This window comes from Girardinichthys multiradiatus, chromosome 14 (assembly GCF_021462225.1).
Source record: "Girardinichthys multiradiatus isolate DD_20200921_A chromosome 14, DD_fGirMul_XY1, whole genome shotgun sequence".
Taxonomy (NCBI): domain Eukaryota; kingdom Metazoa; phylum Chordata; class Actinopteri; order Cyprinodontiformes; family Goodeidae; genus Girardinichthys; species Girardinichthys multiradiatus.
The window spans coordinates 27,490,578-27,516,673 of NC_061807.1; the positions used below are offsets into that span (position 1 = coordinate 27,490,578).

General features: G+C 39.5%; 1 protein-coding gene across 1 annotated transcript; it reads left to right on the forward strand.

Moving 5' to 3' along the window:
* Window positions 1–1,244: 1,244 nt before the first annotated feature.
* Window positions 1,245–24,949, forward strand: si:dkey-33c9.6 (breakpoint cluster region protein). The gene is made up of 22 exons (XM_047385100.1): window positions 1,245–1,460; window positions 1,624–1,724; window positions 5,057–5,161; window positions 7,201–7,434; window positions 9,278–9,385; window positions 9,468–9,519; window positions 9,596–9,648; window positions 10,452–10,589; window positions 10,741–10,862; window positions 11,008–11,164; window positions 11,243–11,362; window positions 11,463–11,538; window positions 13,165–13,260; window positions 13,450–13,521; window positions 14,590–14,687; window positions 15,014–15,115; window positions 17,992–18,155; window positions 18,441–18,580; window positions 18,818–18,952; window positions 20,404–20,509; window positions 20,709–20,850; window positions 22,081–24,949. The coding sequence occupies exons 1-22, from the start codon at window positions 1,409–1,411 to the stop codon at window positions 22,180–22,182; spliced, it is 2,475 nt and encodes an 824-aa protein (XP_047241056.1). The 5' UTR covers window positions 1,245–1,408; the 3' UTR covers window positions 22,183–24,949.
* Window positions 24,950–26,096: the final 1,147 nt, after the last annotated feature.

The window sequence follows — 26,096 nt, forward strand, 5'->3', positions numbered from 1 at the left end:
TGGTTCTATTAGCAGACCTGAAAATTAAGGATAAGATCTCCTTCAACAAGAACTTCTCAAAAACCTGGAGGCTGAAACACTGTGCTGTAGGTGTTTTCTTAATTTTTGATCGTGCCTGGTTGATTCTTTAATATGTACATATTGCTGTAGTGTTTTGCTGCTCTACTCTAGTACTTAACTGCCTATTTATTTACTATATTGGCTTCTGAAGGCAGCTTAGTATGTAAGAAAATGTGTCCCAATATTCAAATTAAAATGGATTAATAAAATGTTTTTTCATTTTCAAAATGAAGATGCATTTTTTTGACTCATAAATAAAATTTTAAATAAATCATTCAAACTCATTTTCATTTTCTTTTCCAAGACTGCTCAATTTGCTGCTCAAAAAGAGTTGCCACTGATGTCAATTTTTGCAGGTGTGGGCATGAAAATGAAAATGCATTTACCTCTTTAGTTTTCTCTTTAGTTGTGTCACACAATGAGCAGTCTTGAAGAAGATAATGAAAATGCAGTTCGATTATCTGTTAGCAATTTCAGTTATGAATCAATAAATGCAGCTATGACTTTAAAATGAAAAAGCGTTTCTGTTAATACATTTTAATTTTCAAATTTGACATTTCAAAATGAATTTTGGTCACTTTTTGCTCAGACATCTTTTGAAAATGAAAAGTTAAACATTGTTTTATTCATTATTTTGATTAATTTACGAATTGAACAGTCTTGGAGAAGAAAATGAAAATGCAGTTTGAATGATTTATTTATTTTATTTTATTCATGAGTCAAAAAGTGCAGCTTCATTTCGAAAATGAAAAAACATTTTATCAATCCATTTGAATATTGGGACACGTTTGCTTCCCAAGCTTGGTGGCACAGAGGAGTTCAGTTGTACATTCAGCTGTCGTACTCTAGAGGGCAGCGTTGATTTAGAACAATGAATTCAGACACGCAGACACTGATGGGGAAGTGAAGTCCAAGCCCAGCTGTCTTTACATTCATTAAACCAACATAAACTAAACTAAATGCATTTCCCAGAATCCATGCTAACGTGCTCTCTTGTTGTATGATTATAAATTGTGCATAGATTCTTAATGTCAAACAGCTGCTTTTTAGAGAACCAAAAAGCAACAGCCTCTTGTGTGACTCCAAAGCAGCCGCCTCTCTGCGGTCAGTGAGGCTGAAGAGAACTCATTTACAGGAAGTTCAGAGCTACTGTGAGGAATGGATCAATCAGCAGGTGCCAGTTCTCATCAACTATTACTGACTTTCCACACAGACAGGAAGCTGGTGCGTTTTCCTCTTACGTTCATCCTAAACTGAAAGAGGAAGTTTTCTCTCCCCATCTGAGAGTGTGCACACATTGCGTCTCTAGTCTTCTGCTTGAGCTGCGAGCAGAGGGCTCCTCACTGCTATGGATGTCTACCAAGAGGCACTGAGCTACCTGGAGTCACAGCATGTAGCAGGTGAGGAGGAAGGATTCAAATGATGATTTAAATTTTTACTGCTTAAATATCATGTCTGACTGGTTTATAAGAACACCACCAAAATGTCCATAATATTTCATGCTGAGCTTTTTTTTGGGCTGCTCCCTCCTTAATTCTGATGTTTGCTCTTATCCTGCTGTAGAAGCAGGAAGAGACATCCTGGAAGATGTTTTCCAGGAGGAAGCGGTGTCCTGTTTTCTCTCCCCTTTCAGCTCTGAGAGCATAGACTTCCCAGACATCCTGGTGAGTTTACTGCATCACAAATGTTTCATGTCAGTCAGTGGATGCTCTTGGGTTTCTTGTTTTCTCTAGTGGGCAGTTAGTCTTTCAGTGATTTAATTTCCATAATGCCAGCAGTAGGGTGAAGAAAGATTCAAGGCCAAATAGGAAACATAAAGTTCTTAAGTTTTAGAAACCTTCAGCACTAAACCTACAGCATAAACAGAGAAATATGGTCACTCATATGATGTATGAAGCTTTAGTTCACTTTATTTAGAGCAAACTCAAAGCAAAGAAAGGCTGAGCATAATGTCTATATATATTTTACCATGGTAGCAGCTCAAAAATACAGAAAATGTTCACTGAACTGATTGCAATTCCTCTTTGGATTATTACTTCCTCTTTCTTTCTTCCATATTTTGTGTTGTTTTGGACACTGCAGCTCTTCTCTTTAATATAAAGGACAAGAACCAGGGCGAATAGTGAAACACCAAATAAACACTTAATGGCACCCCGGTTAAAGATGTGGACAGGTGTATTTGGTGGAAAAGTAAACTTGGGCCCTGCCTTAAGGGGATCAATATGTCTGTCTAACTTGAAGGAAATGTTCTCTTATCTTTTCAATGTTGAATAGTGGCAAAGGGAAACTCTTTAGTAATGTTACATTTATGTAATATACAGTAATGTTTGAAATAATTTTTATATCCAAGGAAAGCAGAAAGTCTAGATAAGTAATTGTTAGAAATAACTTCCTCAATACTGATTGACTTAAAAAACAAAAATAAGCTAAGAAATGCTTCAGTTATATTTAGTTTAGGGGGACCAACAAGTGTGACACCAGATTATTTAGTTGAAAAAATTAATTTATTTTCCAAATAAAAGAATCCTTTTTTAGAATTGGATTTTTCAAAAATAGTTCAGTGTCAGATTATTCTGCTGCAGAATTGGTAAACATCCTTAACAGGAGTGCCAAATAATGTGGAGGGTGATGTATTTCTATTGTGCAAACTCAAGACAAAGCAAGAGTGTTGTACAGAGTAGAAAAACAGTAAATAAACAATAAATAGAACTACAAAAGCAACAACCCATCATAAAATAAAATAAGCTTATATTTGAATAAACAAACAAACAAATAAGAATTTCACAATAAAACCCAAAAAGATTAGCTTTACTAATATCCCCAGTGAAAAACAGTAGTGATTTTACATCAAAAAGGCTTTAGATGTTCAATGATCTGAGCAGCTTTAACGTGAGAAGGGAAAATATTCCACAGTTCCTGGCCACCTCTGATAAAGGCTCTATCGTCGCTGTTTTTAAATCCCAATCTAGAAATCTCTAATAGCAACTGATTTGTTGAAGGTTGATAGCTAGTAAGGGGCATCCATATCAATAAGACTGTTAATTAAGAAGGAATTAAAGCATAAAGATACCCATATAAAGTAAAATTCATTCAGTCGTGGGGTACCTCAAGGCTCTATCTTTAGGTCCACTTTCTTCTTATTACACACAGTTGTCCATTTTTCCAAAAGCTTAGGAGCTCTTTTCACTGATTGACTGCTGATCTCCACATACATCTATTAATGAAAGTCAACAGATCCCATTTAGCTGTAGGAAAAATCTAAAAGCATGAATGTAGATAACATTAAAAACCTAGACTGTGTTAACCTGAAAGCATTTGTTCTTCTATGCAAACTTATAGAACCCTCCCAAATGAAGAAGTTGAGTTAAAGCAGCGGAAAAGCTGAATTCAGTGAGGTCATGAAGATACAGAGCTGGTTAAATGTTTACATACACTCACCAATGGCATTAAAGATCATTAATTTTTTTAACAACTTCAATGCTTTTTAAAAAAAAGATTGTGTGAAGTAGTCTGCATTTATTGGGGATTGTCTTCAGACCAGACAGAGTCAAAATTATACAAATAGACGGAAATATTTACATACACCCCCAATCATTTTTGGTCAAATGACTCTTAGCAAGATGCACCTGTATCACATTGTTTTTGTAGACATCAGAAAACAACTGGCATTATTCTGAGTGGACATTTGTCAGCTCTTCTGATCAGAATAGGTTTGTTTTAATTGGTGGGTTTCACAGACATAGCTTCTACAATATGCACAGTCCAGAACTTTTTACTAGCGATGAGATCAGGGCCATTCCACAAGCTGTTAGCCTGCTTTACCCATTGCAAAAGCAGAATGTTTAGATGATTGTCATGTTGGAAAATCCTGTCATATCAAATTTCAAACATTTAGCTGTTAAGCTATTTGGATGCGGTCCTTCTTCATTATATAATTCACTTTCCATCATGCACCAGTATCCCATGGCGTCTAAAAAAAACATTAAAATGATGCTGCCACCACCGTGCTCCACAGCTGCCACAGTGTTTTTAGTTTTAATACCCTCACCATGACACCTTCAAAGAAACTTGTAGCCGCTAAATAGTTCAATCTTTGTCTCATCTGAACCTTTAAACCTTTTCCCCTGCATATGTTTAGCTTCTCTATGTGGGTGGCTGCAAATTTCAATTGATCTTTAAGGTGTTATTTTTGAAACAGAGGCTTCTTTTTTGCTCACTCCCTCTCAGTCCTGATGTAAAACTCACTTTACTGTGGACAGCCTTTGTGGTGGGTTGTTCTTCATCCTAAGAGGTTTTCTTTCTGTGGAGGTGGTAGTTTTCATCAAACAAGTACAAATTGGACATAGATGGGTGTTCCAACAGGACAACGTTACCAAACAGACATCACAACTGGTTTGGAATGAACAACAAAGACATATAGTACTAACTTGGGCAATAATTAGAAGCCAGGAAATTAGTAACTTTAAATGAACTCCGCCTATTCTGCATCTAGAATGGTGTAATTCAAAATTATGCCAGAAGCTAGTAGTTGGCTACAAAAAGAGCATCTTGCTAAGGGACATTTAACCAGATATTAGTGCAGGATGTTAATTATGTGTTCATGTATATATAATTTTTTAAATGACAGAAAATCCACAATAAATTCCAAGTTGTCCAGCCAATTCTGGTTTCAAATTTCATTGAAGTTGAATGTATTATCATTTAACCCATGGAAAAAAAATCAAATACATCATTACAAGCCCCAAAATTACATTGAACTGCATGCCTTTGATATGTGCATGCAAATGTCTGACCAGAACTATGCGTAAGATGAAGAATTTGGTAATCAAATTAGTTTGTAGAGGGATGATTCACCTGGGAGATCTCAAACGGTGCCTCTATTAGTGTCTCACACATCATTTGTACCGTCACAGTTTGTCTAACAACAACGCAGATTCTGCAGCTCAATGTGACATCTCAGGACATTTTACTGATCGACTTCATGGATCATTCCCAGACATCATGCACCCGCGAGGAAATGCTGGAGAAGAAGCTGGCTGTCCTGAGGGGCATCCTGGAGAGCGAGGAGGTGTACCTCAGGGAGCTGGACGCCCTGCTAACGGTAACGCACACACACGCAGAAACACACGCAGAATCAAGAAAATAAATTCCTATGTCTTTCATTTTTTATACACCTTGTTTTCTACAAGCTGGTCATTATCTACTCACCTTCAGCATCATGACAGACTAATGTTTACTAAAGTGTGTTACATGCATACCCATTATGCACAGTTTGAAACTCTCCTAAACATGTTCGTTGGTGCTTAACTTCCCCTTTAGTTGTTCAGCTGCAACCACACTAATAATAAGTGACATTTTGAGTCCGTGTTCCCCTCATGGGCAGTTTCATTTATAAATTTATATGAGCTACTAAAAGTAATTTTTTATTTTGTTTCAACCAGGCTGTGTCTGAAAATGGAGTCAAATGCCTGCTTAGTCAGATCTCACCTATTAGATGTGATGCTTCCCTCTTGGTAGATTGTTGAACCATTGTAAATAAGGTTCCCCTTTTTAAAAAAAAAAGTGAAGCAGCTTTCAGCTAATGTGACTGTAAGCGTTATCTAAAAATAAAACATAGGCTGCTGTGGTAACTTTCAACTCATATTCAAAACCAAACATTTTAGTTCTGGAAATAATGTCTTAAATAAAAAAAAATCCAGCTTTTATTCATTGGGAGACCTTATGTTACATTAATTTCTGCCTATTATTTAAAGCTATGTAAAAGTTGCTACATAGACAGTTTTTTAGCAAGATACGTCCATGGTAAATCGAAAAACAATGACTTTGTTGTGGAAAAATACAAAAAACTTAAAATTCAATGCAACAAATGAGCTTTGGAACGCATATTGACTTTCATTGATACTCTCCATCCAATTAGACTAATTTGAGCTATTTTGCAATAAAAAATGGGCAGAAAGTTTAGTCTGCAATGAGGCTGAATACAGGTGCGTGCCCCACTTTTCAGATTATTATTAGTAAAGTGATTTTTAAACCATGTATTACTTTCCTTCAATTTTATATTCATGCACAATATTATGTGTTGGTCTGTATCATAATATTCCAAGACTTTTGCAAGAAACCTTAGCTTTGGACAGTGTGTTGGGGGAAAAATCAGTTACCAATCTATTGTGGCCATAAAAATTATTTGCAATCTTTGGAGGGCAGCAGTTCCAGCAGAGGGAGCATCTCCCAGATGACTCGATGGCTGAACTCAGACACCCAGGTGCTCGCATGGAACTCTGTTATTCCCATGCAAATTCCATACTCACCTGTGAGCATGGGAACGCAGATGGACCACTAAATGAAAAGTTTAATCTCACAGATTAACAAATCAACCTCTCTACCACCGACTAGACCAACATTGTTTTACAGTACCATGCAAGAGCTCCCTGCCCGTCTTGGCAGATTAGATGGAGAAAGCATGCCCTCAGCATGATCCTGCCACCACCATGTGTCACTGATGGATTTGGTGTGTTCTGGTGCCGTGCAGTTTTAGTTTTCTGTCATTCCTGCTGTTTTGCGTAAACGTTTGGTCAGGTTTGGTATCATGTGATCAGAGCAAAGTGTGTTCAACATCTGCATGAGCCCAATCTAATCTTTACTATCAGTGGACACTAGCAGTGTGTTTCTCCTTTCAGACAGGAAGTGATAGCGGAATAACATACGCATGGTGCATTAATGGCCAATTTCTCCTTTCTTTTCTCTCTTCTATTAACAGCGATAGCTGCTGTTTCCCTATTCTTATTTGCTGTGACCCATAGGATAAAAATAAAACATGTACTTCAACAGGTTTCATGTTTTGGTTGTGTGGCTTTGATGTTATCACTGTGAGCTTGCAGCATTATTTAAAGTGTTACACAGACAGTTTCATGCTTTGTCAAAGTAATCTAAGATTTACGTTTTGCAGATGCATGCGATCGGTGCTCATTTCTCTGTCTGTTCGCATCTTCAGCTGTTCTCACTTGGCACAACTTTTTTTTCTCTTTTTTATTTTTTTCTCCCTCACACTAGTTTGTTATTTTGACTAGCAGTTGACTCTTTGCACTGTTTGAATAACTCAGCTCTTCCGATTTTGTTTTTTTGCAACACCTTTCTCTGCAGCCCATGAAGGCTCTGCGGGCCTCAGCCGGTACCTCCCAGCCGGTGCTTTCCAGTCAGCAGGTACAGACTGTTTTCTACCAGGTGCCAGAGCTCAGAGATGTTCACCAGAGCTTCTTCTCAGGCCTAAAGGCCCGTCTGAGTGCTCACAGCCAGGCGGAGGAGATGAGCTCCGCTCAGGAAATGGTGATGTGCAGCAACTATAAGCTGGAGGTGGGAGACCTGTTTCTGAAAATGGTAAGGCCATTTTGTATAGTGCTGTACGGCCTGTACTTGTATAGTGCTTTATCAAGTTCCCACAGACCTCAAAGCACTTCACCCTACATTCAGTCATCCACCTGAATGCATACATACATTCACACAATGACAGTGGAGAGCTACATTGTAGCTACAGCTGCCCTGGGGCAGAGTGACAGTGAAGCTGCCATACACAGGCTGGCGCCACCAAGCCCTCTGACCACCATCAGTAGGCAAGGCAGGTGAAGTGTCTTGCCCAAGGACACAACGACTGAGACGGACATAGCAGGGGCTTGAACCAGCAACCCACCGGTTACAGGACAAACCCCTGCCAGCAAACCCCTGCCTCATCCTTGATGAGGATAGGAGATAGGTTAGGTTAAAAGGTTGACTGAGAATTTCTAAATTCTCAAAGAACTGAGATTTGAAAATGGTGGAAATATTTTAGAGTTTGTAAATATTAGTTTTCAACTCTTGCCATAGATTCTTAATTTTATTTATGTCGGCACTTTGTGCCATTCTATCATCTCACTGTTCTTTGACCTCAATAATTCCATTGTGGCTCTGGCTTTATGTTTAGGGCCTTGTTCTTAGTCTTTTTCAGCCTCTAACAGGTTTTCTTCCAGGATCCTTGTATTTAGCTCCATCTATCCTCCCACCAACTCTGGCCACCTTCACCGTCACTGCTGAAGAAAAGCATCAAAAGAGCACGAGCATGATGCTGCCACCGTGTTTCATCATGAGAATAGTGTGTTCAGCCTTTAATGGGGCAAAATGTGAGAGAAATACTTTTGTAAGAAACTGCAGGCTTCCCACCCTACTTCAGCATCTGGTGCTGAAGTACCTGAAGGTCATCTGAAGGTCATGCCCCCCGCTGGACCCCCAGCAGGGGACAGTCAGTTGGGACTACACTGCATCCTGCACCAGCCCGACCAACCAGGGACGTACACCAGGATCCTGTTTGTTTTCAGCTCAGCCGTCAGCACCATTAAACCACATGTCCTCCACCAGTAGCTTACCCAGCTCACAGTGCCAGCCTGTACCTGTCAGTGCATCACCAACTTTCTGACTGACCAGAAGCAGCAGGTGAGGCAGGGGAGCATCTTCTCCCACACAAGAACCATAAGCAACGGCACCCCACAGGGGTGTGTTCTCTCCCCAGTTCTCTTCTCTCTGGACACAAATGACTGCACCTCAGTGGACCAGTCAGATCTGGGACAATGACAAGTCTGCAAACAGATAGGAGGTGTATCAGTTGGTCCACTGGTGTGGTCAGAACCACCTGAAGCCTAATCCACTCAAGTATTTTGAGATGATGGTGGACTTTTACAGAACACATCCAACACTTGCTCCCCCGAACAAGACTGTATCCACTATGGATCACTTAGAAGGTCCTAGGACCTGAGACGGTCCTCTCACACAGACAACTCCCGGCATCCAAGATGGATACAGGTCTAGGGTCAGAAAACGGGTCTCTAATATCTCTGCAGACTCCATGCATTCTGGACACAGACTGTTTAGACAATACCATGTATTATCACACTAATTCAGGCTTTTATTGTTCTTTTGTTATAACACTGTGTATAAACATTTTCACATAGAAAACTTTTTTTTTATTTCCCACCAAATTGTATATACTTATATTAATTTATATTTTAGATTAAAAGCAAAGTGGAACCAGCGTCTGGTTTAACAAGGTCTGAGTTCAAGTCTCAGTTGTAATGATAAGGTGGGATCTACTAACAGTGTGTACTGCATATTGTGTTTTCAGAGCTGTCCAGTGTTGTTTTAGAGAACATGTAAAGTTTACAGGTCACTTCCAACCACCTCATGTTTTTCTCAGGTAAACAGTCTTGGGCTGTACGGAGGGTTCATTGAAAACTATGAGAAAGCTGTTGAAGTTGTCAGGAAGTGCACACAGTCGAATCCTCGCTTTCGCACTCTTGCAGAGGTACTGAAAGTCCTGTAACTCCAGAGGTGAACATTCATGTAAATGTTTGTGTCTATGTCACCTTACCTTTGCTTTTTTCCAGAGCATGTATATTAACGGTGCTGACAAAGTTCGGACGATATACACTCTAGAAGGTACAACGAGTACATTTTTGTTCTTATTGGATACATCCAAGCCATGCAGTGTCTAATGGATGTTCTTTGTTTGCAGCTCTGCTGTATAAGCCTCTGGACAGAGTAACCAAGACCACCCTAGTGCTGCGTGTGAGAAAACGTTGCATTAATGTACAATAGTACAATGTTGCATTAATTCTCCTTCTGGGTTCCTACACATTTCATGTAAAAGACCTTGTGAGATCCAACTTTCCCGAGCTTTCAGTCCTTAATGTTATTTTTGAAATCTTAAATAATAAAACTCATCACCTATTTTTTATGGCAGATATTTCTATAGTGGAGGGAAGGAAGAAAGGATGGAAGGAAGTAAAGAAGGAAGGAAGGAAGGAACAAATGAATGAACTTACAAAGGAAGGAAGGAAGTCGAGAAAAGGAAAAACAAAAGACACAAAGAATGAAAGGACACAAGGGGGGGAGGAAGGAAAAACAGGATGGAAGATGGAAAGGGCACAAAAAAGAAAAGGGTAGGACACAAGTAAGGAAGGATAGAAGAAAAGAAAGGAAGGAACAAAGGTAAGAAACAAAGAAGGAGAACACAAATAATGAAGGAAAGAAACAAGAGAAGAAAGTAGGAAGGATAGGGGAAGGAAGGACACAAGAAAGAAATGACAAAAAGAAGAAAAGAAGGAAGGACACAAATAGGGAACGAAAGTAGAAGGCAATAAAGGAAGGAAGGACAGAAAGAAGACAGGTAGAAAGGATAGAAATTAAATTTTCTTGTATACTCAGTTTTTATTTTTCCATCATTATTTTAGAAAATAATCAAACTCAAAACATATCCAGACCTATCAGACTGTGTAGGAACTCTGTTTGTTAGTGTCCTCAATCTGGAACAAAACGTCTGTTATATGCTGCTTTGTTTTTGACTTGAGAACCTCTCTGCGGTCTTGCAGGATCTCCTGAAGACGACGCCAGTGGAACACAAAGATCACGCAGCCTTACAGGAAGCTCTCAGATTGTCTCAAAGCTTCCTGTCTGGTGTCAATGAGAGTTCACAGAGTAAACGGGAGGTCAAGTTGACCCACGGCATGGTGAGTCCTCTATCCTGTTAGGCCTGGTGAACTGAACTGGAGCCAGATCAAACAGAATCTGGAACCATCAATGCTGCTGCTGCGCAACCACACAGCAGACGAGAATGAAAACGCTCCTCAGATTTCAGTGCATCTGCGTTTGTTCCCTCAGAGGCGGCAGCTGATGCGTGACGACTTTGTAGTGGATGTGAGCGAAGGTGTCCGCAGCCTGCGTCACCTCTTCCTCTACACCGACCTCCTGCTGTGCACCAGATTCAAACATGCAGCCCGAGGGTGAGCTCAGCAACAGAAAGCACGTTGTTTTGTGGGAATTGTGGTCAGCACACTGTCTGGATCTCAATCCAAGGTGCTGTTAGAGCTACAGGAACGTGATGATTATAACGTTAAAATCAAGTGGAGATGCTTGTATTTGTTCCAGGAAGCAGGACCAGTACAGGTTCAGCTGGTATCTGCCTCTGGCTGGACTCAGAGTCCGCTGGGTCACAGATCACGAACGACCTCCTGACACGACTGTTCGCCTGCAAACATTAAGAACCAAGATGTTCCTCCTACGGCAGCAGCTGCATCAAAATGTGGTGCGTGTTATTAAAACTGAGAAAAATTATCTTTTTTTAAATTAAACAAATAGTAAAACATCACCATCTCTCATAAAGAAGGGCACCAGGGGCCTGACTTGGACGGCTCGTAGCAGGAAGAAGCTGGAACAAATGGAGTTGTTGCTTCTCACACATTCCCCAGTTTACAGACTGGACCTACATAGTCCCAGTGGCAAGGTACAATAAAATACACATTTGTTGATGTTTGTGCTGCACTTACAGTCCTGAATAATGACAAACAGAATTTATAAAGGGATCTGTTTGTCTGTCACCTCAGAGTCACACTTTATTCTTCTCATCTCTGTACATCCTTGAAGAATGGAGAGACACCATCCACAAACTCACCGCAGGAAGTGAGTTCAGAGCTATATTACAGTCTGGAGGTCAAAGCATGATTAGAATCACCCTGATGTTTGGGTTTTAGGTCATCAATACATAAAAATGTAGAAAGTCAGGTCATGAAAATTTATCTACAGTCATTTATACCCTTGAACCCTTTCTGATTTATTTTTTATGTAACTATCACAAACCTTAATCTATTTGTTTTTGCATTTTGAGTCATAAACCAAACTAAAGTATTGCATAACTGTGAACTGTAAGGAAAATTGTGCAAGATTTCAAAATCTTTTAGAAATAGAAATCTAAAAAGTGTGATTTGTATTTACAAATCACACTTTTTGAAAACCTGGTGGAAGACAACCTGCCAAAGAGTTGAGACTGGAGTGGATGCTTGGCTTCCTGTAGAACAACATTCAGCCAGAGCTACAGCAACGGTTTAGATCAAAGCCTATTCATGTGTTTCTGTGTCAACCTTTGTGGGACTGGCGACCTATCCGTAGTGTGCCCCACCTTTCACCGAATGACAACTCTAGATGGGTAGCAGCCCCCCTGCGACCCTGCAGGTAGATGGATGATAGTGAGATGGATGGTCGGTTTAGATCATAGTATATTTTTGTGTTAAAATGGCACTGTCAAAGTCTGCTAGCTAATGACAAGACTTTAAAACTGATCTTCTCAGATGCCTTCCATCAGATCTGACTGAGCTTGAGCTATTTAGTAAAGTAGAACGGAGAAAATCTTCAGTCACTAGATGTGTAAAATTGGTTGAGGTATACCCCAAAGGTTATGCCTCCACCCTTTGGGGAACTCAGGGTGGCTGAATACAAATGTACGCCCCACTCTTCACATTTTTATTTGTAAAAAAGAAAACTATGTGCCCTCTTCCAAATAAAACACATTTAGGTTTGTGGTTGTAATGTAACGCAATGTTACAGCTATAAATGCTGTTGTAAGGCACGGCATGTTAAGCGTATTCTTGCCATTCAGCTTCAAATTTAAGACAGATTTTGTGAGTTTTGAGTGTTTTAGTGGGAAAGCCTTTTTGCAAAACTATAGTTTGTTTATTTATTTGTAAATAAGGTTATGTGAAGTGATGTGAAGACAGTCACTATCTTTTTTCAGTAGTCAGCAGTCAGAGGGATCTCAGTTTTGGGGAATCAGGGTTACATTCTCCTACAGCCATATTAGCAACCTGTCAGATATAATATCCTTGAGGTAGATCCATGTCATGCAAATGCTAAATTTAATTTAAGACCATCTGTATTTAAAAAAGTCTATTATACCTGGTGGGAACTGAAATAATAAGCCTTATTGTGCCAAATACGTATAGTTAATTTCTCCAAGGACTAGGAACTCTTGAGATTTCACATTGTGTTCCTATTTCAATTAAAAGTGTCATATTATGTTACAGCTAAAGATTACCTGGTCTAGTTAGGTTTAAAGAAACCTAACTAGACCATAAAGGAAACCCCTAAAAGGATTTATCATACAGTTTTCTATGATAAATCATTAAAGTGTAACCTTCTGTGGTGGTCTTAGGCATCACACACACTGGTTTTCTCCATTCTAATACGTTCTTTCTATAATCATTGGTTCTGAAAGCTGATTGGACCTTTTTTCTGCTTTGTGTTGTTTGTCAGACATTGAAACCATCCCTCCAGACCTGCTCACTCTCACCAGTGCCTGTGTGAAACTGAGAATGACCCAGCAGCCACATCTTCACTGCTCTGAAGCTGGTACAACCACCTTCTCTCACCACATGCCCCCACCACCACCACCACCACAGAAACATGCCTAAAACAAGCGACTCTCACAGTTTTTATCTTTTCGTGCCACTCAGTACCATTTTCTGCACTTTGAGTCTGACCTACATTACGCTGACATTTAATTCTCCCTGGTTAAATCCGTTGTCTCTGTCTCAACAGAAGACGAGACGTCGTTATGTGGGACTGTTAGTGTGGCGATCCATTCAGCTTCTGGCCTGCAGGAACTAGCTTGTACGTATCCTTACATTTACACATTTAAATGACTACAAAGGTTAGAAATAGGCAAGTTTTAAATGATGCATTTAAAACTTTCTTTCTGAGGTGAAATAATTTATTCAACAACAAACTTCAACAGCAGTAACTTGCACAAATCTCAATTTATTGTGGATTTTCTCTCCAGAAAATTATACATTCTGGCTCAAATATTTTCTCCACTTAGATACTTGTTCATATGTCCGTTAGCAAGTTTCAAAGAGACCATGTGCTTTTTGTAGCCATCAAGGGCATCCTGTCATGATTGTGGCTGAATATTTGGCCACTTTTAGCTCTTTTAACTCAGTTGATTTGGTTAGGTTTGCGGCATTGAACCCAGCTTTTAAGCATAGTACAAAGATTTGTCCAGACTACTCCAAAAGCATAATGTTAGCCTGATTTTTCCATTCTATGACCAGTGGTAATGTGGGTTTGGGATCCTTGTCTTGCTGGAACAGCTATACTCTGTTCCCCCATCTTGCTGGTATCTAGCATGAAGTTGACAGATTTGGAGGCTATCCGTTTTCCAGCTTTCCATACAGCATGATGCTGCCACCACTATGCTTAACTGTCGGTACAGAGTTATTTGATTTGAAAGCCACAGCATTCTTCTTGGTGTGTGAATGTGGGCAGCTGCAGATTGGGCTTGAGGGTGCAGGATGTAATACTTGCTTTCATTTTAGACACTAGCGTGGTGTTTCTGGTTCATGACGATAATTAAACAACTATTACTGGGGATGTATGAATACATTTGAGCCTGTTTTTCTCCTTTTGACCCTGTGTGGATAAAAAAATGTACAATGAATTCAAACCTGTGCACCCATGTCTTCTTATTGATGTTCATTAAAGTTGTTTGTTGTATAACTATTTTACTCCGAAAGAGAACGGCCTAAATAAGTAACAAAAAATCCAAAATTGCCAATAGTCTACGTATTTAAACTGTGTATCCTGAAGAGATTTTATGGGTTATGACTGAGCCAATCCTCTCTGTGAGTGATGAGGAAAAGGTTGTTAGATCATTCATGGTTCAGACTGTTTCTCTTCCAGGTGTTTATGTGTGTGTGGAGGTCGACGGTTACGGGTTTTATGATCAACAAGCCCAGACACATTCATCAGTACACAGCCTCAACCCACACTGGGACCAGGTATGTATACAGGTCAAGGTTAAACTTGAGACAAAGACAATCAGAGAATAAAACAGGTCAGGCAGGGGGTTTGTCTGCTTGTTCAAGGTACTGAGTGGCTTCTGCGTGTCTGGACTGCATCTGATAAAATGTCCGGCTTTGCTCTAAATCTGAGGATTAGTACAGTCTGCACTCTGGTCTGAGAACCATGTGTTTCAAACTTTACCAGCTGCAATACAGATGTACAGTTAATCCAGCGGATAGTCAGGACTGAAGAACCTCAAACAGTGAGAAAGTAAGTCGCTGGTTTGTACCTGCATTAACAGTTTCCCTTTAATTTGACACAGGAGCTGTCCTTCCAGGTGGATGGAGCACAGAAGATGATGGTGCTCTGTGTGAGTCAGTCAAATGGACAAGATGATACCGTCCTGGGGAAAACTACTATACAGGTATGAAAGAAGAGAACCACACACCCCAGCTGTTGCAACTGGGGATAGCTTGCAAAAGTTTTCACTCCCTTTGCACTTTTTCACATTTTGCAATGTTACAACCAGAATCATCATTTTGTTTTGGGGAATTTTACATGACAGACCAAATGCAGTGCAAAAATGCAAAATGGAAGAAAATATTACATGGATTTCAAAATATTTTACAAACAAAATGTGAAATGTGTAAATGTGGATTTATGTTTTGCCTCTTTTTACTCTGAAAACTCTAAACAAATAAAATCTAGTGCATCCAACTGCCTTCAGGAGTACCTTAATTAATAAAGAGAGCCAAAATGTGTGTAATTAATCTCAATATAAATATAGCCTGTTCTGTGAAGGTCTCAGAGGTGTGTTAGAGAACATTAGTGAACAAACAGCGTCATGAAGACCAGGGAACACAGCAGAGAAGACATCCTGGAGAAGTTCAAAGCAGGTTTAAAGCAACATCTCAAGCTTTGAACACCTCACCGAGCACTGATTAATCCATCATCTGAAAATAGAGGATGACACAACTGCATATCTACCAAGGCATGACCGTCCATCTAAATTTACAGGCAGGGTAAGGAGAGGATTGATTAGAGATACAGCTAAGAGGCCCACAGTAACTCTGGAGGAGCTGTAGAGATCCACAGTAGATGGAAGAATGTGTTAACAAGCCGGCCATTGGTTGTGTACTCTGCAAACTGGCCTTTACGGTAAAGTGGCAAGAAGAAAGCCATTGTTGAAGGAAAAACAAAGGTTCTATTTGAAATTCGCCACAAAACATGTGGAGTAGTTCTCCCTGGTCTTTACGGTGCACTGTCAGGCGTGTTTTAGAGATTACTATGCACACCTAATGTAAATACATTGATTTCTGGTTTCTGTAGAACTTGATGGACTGCTAAGGTCCCGCAGTTATTTCATTTTGGTATGGAGGAGATGGAGAACATCCAGAACATGCAGGAGAGTGGACCTTGAGGACACGGAATGGGGTCTACTTAGAGGGTGCTGTAAACATGTGAAAGATGGGGCTCTGGTAAAATGAAAGCAAAATTAAACTTTTTGGCCTACACGCTGATCACTTTGTGAGTTGTGCAAATCACCCAGAATATACCCCCTATATGGTAAAGTAGCAGTTTGTCTCAGGGTGGCCACAAACAAGTGCAAGCCACACTTTTTAGACTCTTTGTTTGTTTTTTTTGCTAAAAAAAGAAAAAAAATGTTTCATGTTTCTTCTACTTAATAATCAAACTTCTAACATGACACCTTGTGGAAAAGTTCAAAGAGTACGGATAGCTTTGCAAGGCACTGTAACTTTCCAAAGAGTTCATTTTAAACCCAAAAAACACCTAGTGATTTGTTAGCAATTTTAACCACTAAAGCTTGAATAATTTGGTACTCAACGAGATTATATTTTATTCAGGAGTTAATTAGTCTTTTAGGATTGGAAAGATCCAGATTAAAGTCCTTTACATTTTAATCTTACGTAATTGGTAACAAATGATTCAAGAGTTTATGTCAATCCTGCTTTGCAATGAAATATGTCAAACGAACCTGACCCATGCAAAAATCACGTTCAGGGTGAAAGGCGAAAGCTCCCGGGTACAAGAACCAAAACAGTGTTTAGCAGCTTAGAAGTGTTTACAAGCTGTGACATATGGCAGAGAGGGTGTTAGAGAGTGCAGAGCAGTAAGGGTGTCCCACCTCTCAATGAAGCCATTTCTCTTTTCTTTTGCTAAACAAATGAGTCATACAGACAACTATAACCATTTTAGCGTATAATATGCATACAGGAAAGCAGTAAAACCTTTATTAGCTCTTCTGTTAAAGGCGGCACATGTTTTAACCCTTAGTTTCACAAGTGGTGTTCCTGTGCGTTTTGTGTTTGTGAGTTCTGTTATACAGTGATGAGTAAATGTGATGCATTATATGGTCAGGCATATTTGCACCAGCTGCAAATAATTGCAGAAGCTTTAAGTTACATTAAGATTTTTTGGAAAAACAAGGAAGCACTATGGGTGCTCCTTGGCTCTTGGACAACTCTTTTGATTATTTTTGACTCCTCTGTCAAAAATCTAGAATAAAGACGAGACTTTTGAAAAACACTGAGCTTTGGAGGTCTTTCTACCTCCCCCTCAGTCCTCCTCTCTGATTATTTACAAGATAAACTAGGACCTTTCTCCAGCGTTGTTGGTCACAGTTGTAGTTGTTTTAAGCTATTAAATTGTTGCTCTGACTGTAGATATTGGCAGGTTTAGGGAAGAGCCTGTTTTCTTGTAGCCTTTTCTTGGCATACATCTGCCTTACTTGAATGGTATGTTCTCTCATCTTCCCCAATTTTGAAAAGTGGCTACAAAAATGGGCCTCTGTATCCAGGAAACAGGAAATAGTGGATTCAATTATAGTTAAACGTTACTAGATAGACTGTTCAACTTTTAAAAAATGAAACTACAGAAATATTTCAGCTATATGTATTTTATAGGTAACTTTAGAGTTGCCTGTAAGTGTGGCACCAATGATTCGGTAAAAACCAAAACAATAGTCTATAACATGGGACTTATCTTCCTCATTAAATAAATGCGTTCATATTAATTAATGTTTTTTTTTGTGTGAGATTATGCTACTGCAATTAAACTTGGATTTAAATGAGCTGTATTTGTAATTAGGTTTCAGGGAAGAGGTATTGAAAACATTGTTAACTGGACTACTGAGATAAATTAGGAAAAATCCCCTTGATCGATGTAAATGTTTAACCCCTATTCTTCTTTATTTCTTATGTGTGATATGGTAGGTGATAATTTATTTATATAACTTGAGTTCTAGTTTAAAAATCTGTTGTTTTATCTCTTGTTGTCAAGTTGGAGTCTAAAAGTCTGAGCAGTCGGTGGAGAAGGCAGACCCTCCAGCTGGGTCAAGTGGAAGTGACCCTCTCCCTGAAATACTGTCCACACCAGCTTGAAGCACCAGGCTCCCCAGTTCAACAACCTCCTGTCTTCTGTGTCCCCATCGAAAAGGTGGCTCAGTAAGTGCCTGTTTGATATTACGGTGATGGTAAAAGTGCCGCCCAACCCACGTCAGGACTCTGAAAACTTAAAGCTGCAGTTCACTGCAGAGTTTTTTTTTCCCTTGTGTGCATTTTTGCATGACCAGTTTTCTAAACAGAAACATTTGGTTCCTGTGGTAAGGTAGGCGAGCGGAAGTGTGGCAAGAGCAGGCACAGTTGAGCAGAGAAATGAAACACCCCTCAGTCACCTTGTATGGTTTATAAACACTCTAAACCGCTACCTCTATTTATTCCTGTCCTCAGACAGGAAGGAGTGCTGGTTCCTCATTTGGTCAGATGCTGCGTAGAGGAGGTGGAAAGGAGAGGAATGGATGAGGTCGGAATCTACAGGATTTCAGGCACCGCCACGGACATCAGCTCGCTCAAAGCTGTATTCAACAGCAGTAAGAAAACACACAGCAAACATGTCAGTCAAAAACCACAACAGATTTTATGCTGGTAGTATTCAACCTGAGGTGAGCAGGAGTTTCATAACATCACTATGAAAATATCCTAGTGTTTAAGCTGCTGGGTCACAAACTCACTGCACTACACGCATTTTCATACTCTAAGAAAGAAGGAAGTAATGATAGGGTAATACAGATGATAATAATCACAATCATTGCTGTCTCTCTGCTCAGATCTGAGGGAAGCAGTAACCAGACTGAGAAGTGCTGAGGTGAACGCAGTGTCTGGTGTCCTTAAACTTTACTTGAGAGAGCTGCCGGAGCCTCTCATACCCACTGATCTGTTTCAGAGTCTGGCAAAAACTCTGGGTAAGACCAACGCATCCCAAACTTTTCGAGTGCTTATTATAAAACCAGATAAAAAGGATTTGAAAACACTTCAGTAAAACCTTTCTTATGTTGTGTGTTAAAAATGATTGGGATTTCCAAGTTCCTCCAATTTTCTTACATCACTACCCACAGTACCAGGAATCCCTTGTAAGGATGTGGATAAAAGCCTCAAAATAAATGGATCTTTTTGGAGACTTGTTCACACCAAGAAGCCACACTTTGCTGCAGCTCTATAACGGTGAGCTGCTGATTGGTGTGATAAACATCACTCCTCCTCCAGGCTAGTTTTAGTTTATTTATAAGCACCAATTCACAACACATGTCGTCTCAAGGCACTTTACAAAGTCAATTCAATCGAATCATACAGATTTCAAGCCGGGTACATACATTCCAATTGTGTCCAACTATGAAGCAGTGCAGTCGGATTCAGTTTATTATTCAATTTGGTTAAAAGGTTTTTCTATCTAAGGAAACCCACCCTCGATTGCATCGAGACAGTGGCTTGCAGCATTCACTCCTCCTGGAGGAGCATGTAGAGACAGTTGCTTGCATTGACTTTGCAGCAATCCCCATACTGAGGCTGCATGTAGCGACAGTGGAGAGGACAACTCCCTTTTAACAGGAAGAATACCCCAGCAGAACCAGAACCAGACTCAATGTGAGCGGCCATCTGCCCCGACCGACTGGGGGTTTGAGAGAACAGAGCAGAGACACAAAGAACACAGAAGCACTGATCCAGGAGTACTTTCTACGGGAAGAAAAAGTAAAACTTATTAATAGTAGCTCCTTTAGTGGCTTCACCCAGGAAAGAACGACAGCTAAGCAGATAAACTCTGAGCCACTTTGCAAGTCTAGAGTTTGAAAGAGAGCACATAAGGTTAGTCACAGTAGAAGCTCAGCCAGTAGCCATGTCTAGGAGAGAGACAGGGTTACACACTAAAAGACAGGGCCAAGTTTATCATTGGTAGAGGGTGAGCATTAAGTTGTTGGCAGCAGGCGCTTGGACGATGCCCCTCTCCAGGAAGGTGTCACAGCTAAACAAAGAGCTAGGCTAAAGGAAGTTTAGGTGAGACGCTATTTTCTAGTAGTCATTTCAGGACCAAATGCAGATGAATCCTGAAGGCAGTAGTTTGAACTGGATTTTATTTAGCGCAGGGGACTGACTGCAAATGCATGTCCTTCTTTATTTATATTTTACCTGAAAACAATGTTGAAAATTTCCCTCCACTTCATAACTATGAATTACTTTGTGTTGGTCTATCACATAAAATTGGCTAAATGTATAAATGTTCTAAGAGTGAGAATAATTGTGCCAAGGACTGCAATCACTACAGTCCCTTTTATGAAAAACCATTAATCCCTCTACTGTCTCCCCCTTTTACTCCTGTTGATTATGAGCCTTTAACATCATCTTATGACTCTCTCTGCAGATATCCAGGATTTGAACTCACGACTCGTCTCTATGCTGTCCTTGTTGCAGTCTTGTCCGGAGGTCAACCGCAACACCTTCCTCTACCTCGTGCATCACCTACAAAGGTCAGACAGACACAACTCTTACTCTTCAGCTCTGATTCTGCTGTTCGGAAAACACAAAGCTATTATTTAAATTGTACACTACACTGGCTGAATGTTGTTTTCAGAACTGGTTTTGTTGACACTGAAACTAGACTGCAACAAGAACTAACATTTAAAAGAAGAAGCTTAGCCCTATAATTGTTTTAAATGTTTTTTTCAGAGTTGCACAGAGGCATGATGTTAACAAGATGACTCTGCTGAACCTGGCTACAGTTTTTGGTCCCAGCCTCTTGCGCCCCCCGGTGGCAGGACTGGAGCAAAATGGAGCCACTGTGGACATCTCTCAGGAGGTGGTGATACAGGTGAGCACAAAGTTAAAAAAAACAACATGTATGAGTAAAGAGACTAAAATAATTCAGAGTAAGTAACCTCTGGTTTAAAAATGTTAATGAGACAGCTTCCAGTAAACACAAATAGTGGTGAATGTGTGAAAGACATTTATTTATAGCCACATATATATTTATAAATGTGTCACCACATATTTTACATATTGTACTTATTCGAGGACTACTTTCTTCCTTCCAATATTGCTTTAAAAAAATGTTATGGCTCTAAAGGCATACTTCAAAACTGTTGAAGTGAGGTTCTGTTAAAAGGTTATAAGCAGTCAATATCTTACCTGTAGTAGATAACTCTCTTGTCACAGCAGATTAAGTTATTGCTATTTTAAAAACCAATTAAACCATCATCATGTTTGTATTAATGGTTATTTACACAGACAGTGACAATTATTTACACAGGAAATGGAGACAGGAGGTCTTCTTTTAAACTGATGTCAGAGCATGCAAGGATAAAAATAAAAGTAAAGCAGGGTAAAGATTAAGACAACATCCCCCCATGTTGCCCAGAGAAAGTAAGAAAACGATATGTTGGGTCCGGTTGCCTTACTGTGTCGAGGCAGATTGTTGGGAAAGGATTGGTTATTTCCTGTGTTGGTGATTGTCCTCCTTGCTGCCTAAACTATATCTGGTTCAGGTCATGACAATTATAAATACAGAAAATGACAACATGGAGAAGAAACAGAAGAAAGGGTGGACAAAGACAGTCACAACAAGCATGCACAGCCCCCTAGTCCTCAGATGATATATGTCATCATAGACAAGGGGCTGTGCAGGGACAGGGAGACCTAGCCATCCATACCGCCCGCCAAACCCCCAGCATCGACAATTCCAAGGAGTGCACAGCCAAAGGCTGCACCCACTGTCCGCCCTTATAAAGACCAATCTGTGCCGAGCAAATCGCCACTGAGGCTGTCTCCAAACATTAGTGTGTTAGCTGCTAACACAATCGTCAACCGAAAGAAGTGAAAATTCAGTTTCAGCCATTTTATTTTTTAATTTCTGTTTAGCTAACATTTCTGTTAGCATCCCTGCTTATGGAAAATACCATGATCCTTGGTCCTGCTTGAATAAAGTTATTGTGAAGCTGCTCATTTCTTTAGCCACCAGAGAAGAGTAAAAATCCATTAGGACTTCAAACACTTCTGTGTCTTTCTTTCTATATGTTGAGTCTTTCTCCCTGTTTGCACTCAGGTCCAGGTGGTTTTCTCCTACCTGCAGAGCAACAACCTCCCTGAAGCCCAGACCTCTGCACCGTACAGCTCAGACACTGAAGATGAGACCACCCACATGTGAGACCACCCTCTGTCTGGTGGCTGGCAGGGCATTAATGTAGCAGGAGGGGAGACATCTGAGCTGCGATTGTAAGATAATAAACCTTATTTATTGTTTAGGAAAATACGAATGAGTGTTTTTGTCATATTTTGCAACATTTAGAGGAAATCTACAGGACAGGTCACAGGGTCAACACAGATACACCTAAGGCAATTTATACTTGGCAATTAACGGGAATGATTTTGGACCGTGTGAGGAAGTTCTGGAGTAACTGGAGAAAATTATGACACAGAGGACCAAGGTGAGATTTGAACCTAAAAATATTTCTATCTATGGAACAAGAGAAATAAAATACAAATTACGTTCAAATGCATTCATTCAATTCATTATTTTCCTTAGTATACATTATTTTATTTAATGTCATTTTTACTTTTAGTTATTTTCAACTATGGTTGTTTAAATGTTTAACTTAATCAAAAACACAATTTCAAAACAATAAAGAGCCCGAATATTTGACTTATTTACAATATAAAGTCCAGAGAAGGCTTTAATTTAGTTTTGTATCAGTTCATAAAAAGTTATGCTGATTTAATCCTTGACCAAAAACTATCCACCAAGAAAAGAGCCGAAGAGGAAGAAAGGGTGTATTTCAACTATAAATATCCAGTCTGGTCGGGATGACCTGGGTGGTAAACAGAGTAACATCAAGTTTAAATGCAGTTGTGGAAAAATCAGGGGAGCACATGTTGTAAAAAGGTCACAGTTCACCTCTCTGAGCCTGAAATCCAATCGGTCGTGGTTCAAATCCAACTAGACGGAGTTCAACATGCAGTGTACGGCCCATAAAAGTCAGGAGCACATACACGGCCGGTGTTTGACCCGTCCATGCCACAGATGGGAGTTTCCTTCCAGCCGCACCACCTGGGAAGGCCGGCTTAATGTTTCCTTTTAGCCGAATCCCCCTCCTCTCTTCTTCGATCAGCCTTTTGATGGATAATCCTGGACTCAGAGTCCAGCTCTCATGGTACTAATAGACTGGAGGGTGTGTGCAGACGCCACAACAGAGGGAAGAGACCGATGGTGGGATCACCTCGTCGCCCCCAGCAGCATAAATCACGTCTCCCTCCAACACGGTGGCTGCCAGTGTCAGGTTCCACTTGATGACTACAAAGACAAAATCAGGTTCCCGTTGCAAACTACAAAGAGAACGAAGTTAAGAAAGGCCTGAAACATCCCAGACAGGGACAGTTTGACACCTGTTTTAATCTAACAGGCCAAGTTAATTGTCATGTTATGCCAGCTTTTGACTGCCTTATGGAAATGTCAACATAGCAGTAAACTCACAAGAACATTTTTAGATGTTAGAGTCAGTTTTGTCAGCCTGGTAAAGTTGAATAAATAATTAAAATATTTATGATAACCTCCTACTTTAGTTAAAGCTTCAATTTCCTCTTTTTAGTAATTCATGATGTGGTCCGGCAAGCATTTTCAGTCATAGTTGGGTCGAGAAAAATGTAAAACCCAGAACAATGTTACAGATGCTAAAATAAAAACACACCTGAAGGAAACACATGGACCAAAGGACACCAACAGAAATTGTCTGTTTCTCTGTTATGCAGAAATTTCAACCTTTCCGCACAATAACATAAAATGGAAAGATTTCTTTCTTACCAAATCAAGTTCTAAAGCAGTTCAACATTACTGTTATATTTGATTTAGTGTTATTTGTATAATTGTTTTTTATGATTATAATTATTATTACTATATGTTTAGGAAATATTTTCAAACGCAAAAACTGTCAAAATATGAATTTCCAAATTGATATGTTTACCTTGGGGCAACTAATTCATATATATATCTTTTATTTATTTTTTGTACACTAACATATCTAAAATAGTGCTATTATTAAAATATTATGGTTAAATTGTGAAAAAAACTTGCGTCAAAGTGGAAAAGTGAAAGGCCAGAACAGATAATAATACAATTTTCGTAATTTTTTCCCGTCTTTAAGAAATGATCTGTATTGTATCTGCGCGGGAGGAACCACAGCTATAGTTTATCATATAATATTAATAAAATCCTTTTTACCTAAACTAGACGTCGATATGGAGAAACAGGAAACAGTTGTAACATTGATTTCACAGTGATTGGTTTAGAATTACTTTGCTTTCTTTGAATATTCAAGAAAAAAGGAAGCAGCAAATAAACTGTTGCCGCACTTTTTTCATGTCTTTTCATATATGCTTATGTCTTGAAAAGCTTATGTAACATGAAGAAATAAAGGGGACCTTCTGGAACATCAAGTCCCGTCATGTCTTTGAAGTGTGTCCATCTCGTTTGGATTGTTCAGATATGAGGAAAACTGATTCTAAAGTAGAATGCTGCTGTTAATGGCTCTAACTAAACCTGTCCAGGGTATAGACGATGGATGGATGGATGGATGGATGGATGGATGGATGGATGGATGGATGGATGAAATCTGATTCATGAAAACGTCAACAAAAGGGTTCCTTCACAGTCCTGAAAGTATGGAATTGGCTTTTATAATTTTCTAGATTTGGATAACTATGGACACAAGAAATCTGAATATGTGAAATGATTTCAGACTTAATTCCTTATCTGATTATTTAGGTAAAAAAAATCTGAATTTCCAAACAAAGTCTTTTCTTTATTAATTTATCTTTACCCTGTGTCTTTGAATTGCCACATGTCAAATTGATTGTTAGTCAAGTCATGTATTGATTGCTTTGGTTTTTCATTAATAATAAATAATATGCACTTAAATTCATTTTGGGAAAGTTTTGTTTCTCTGTTGGTTGCTTCTTCTCAATTTTTAAAATCTTAAAAGGCTTAAGAATCTAACCACATCTGCCAGATTTCATAGGGCCCTGACATTAGAGTTACTGTCTGAGGAAACCCACAGATAAATGCTTAAAAAAATTAAAATAGCCATTTTGTTTTCTTTTTTTGGCATCCAGAGTTTAGCTCAGAGTTTTAGATTTTACCTGTGTGTTATTCTGAAATTAGGTCTGGTTTAGGAATTGAACAAACACACTAAAACTTCAAAATTGTAGTGGAATAAACATTTCAAAGTGTTAGATTTCTGACAGGTCTAAATGTTATAGATTTTCGTTGTCCGCTGAGCTAAACCCTCCCTCCTACTTCCCCATGTCTAAAGGGATTGCTCAATCCAGCTCTCCATCCCAATGGGTCCGGACTTCCCTAAACCTGAAAGGTCTTACTAAGCAGGTTTACTGTAAGTTCTGTTTAAGCTGGTGTCGGGAAATGACTCGCCTAGCCTCTGACAGCCTTCATACAAAAGTCTCGCCCTTCTTCAACTGGAGGTCTGGACGACTGAGTAGCCTATCGCAGTCATTCACACTTTCAACAGTCACTTTTGTTCACGGCTGCTCATCCCCTAATTTTACAACTGGCTCTTGGTATATGGGCTAGGTTGATTTTAGTAGCTTGACACAAGCCCCAAGGGCGCTGTTTTAACAAACTTGGCTAATGCAACCTATAAAAACCTCCTAAAATATCTTAGAACCAGGCAACAAGACTTTTTACCATAAATGAAAAACCAACAATACGGTGACTCAAATAATTGAATGTCCACGATTTAACTAGAATTTTATATGCTTTCTTTAATTAGTAACGCTTTTGGAGGGGTCAGTAACAGCATAAACTCGACAACACAAAATAATTTCAATAATAGAAATGAATCAATCAATTCAACCCGTCTTTCCCTGATGCTGAAACTAGTGAGTTTGGAGAGGCTTTGAAGACGGAGGCTCATCCATGCACCTGATGGAGAAGATTCTTCTGGTAACAACGAGTGGTTTCTTGAAGGGAATACGACTTAATCTTCAGTTTTCTTCCTTTAAGTGGCAGGCACTGATGCTCCAGGCTTCGATGGTTAAACAGGATCTTTGTTG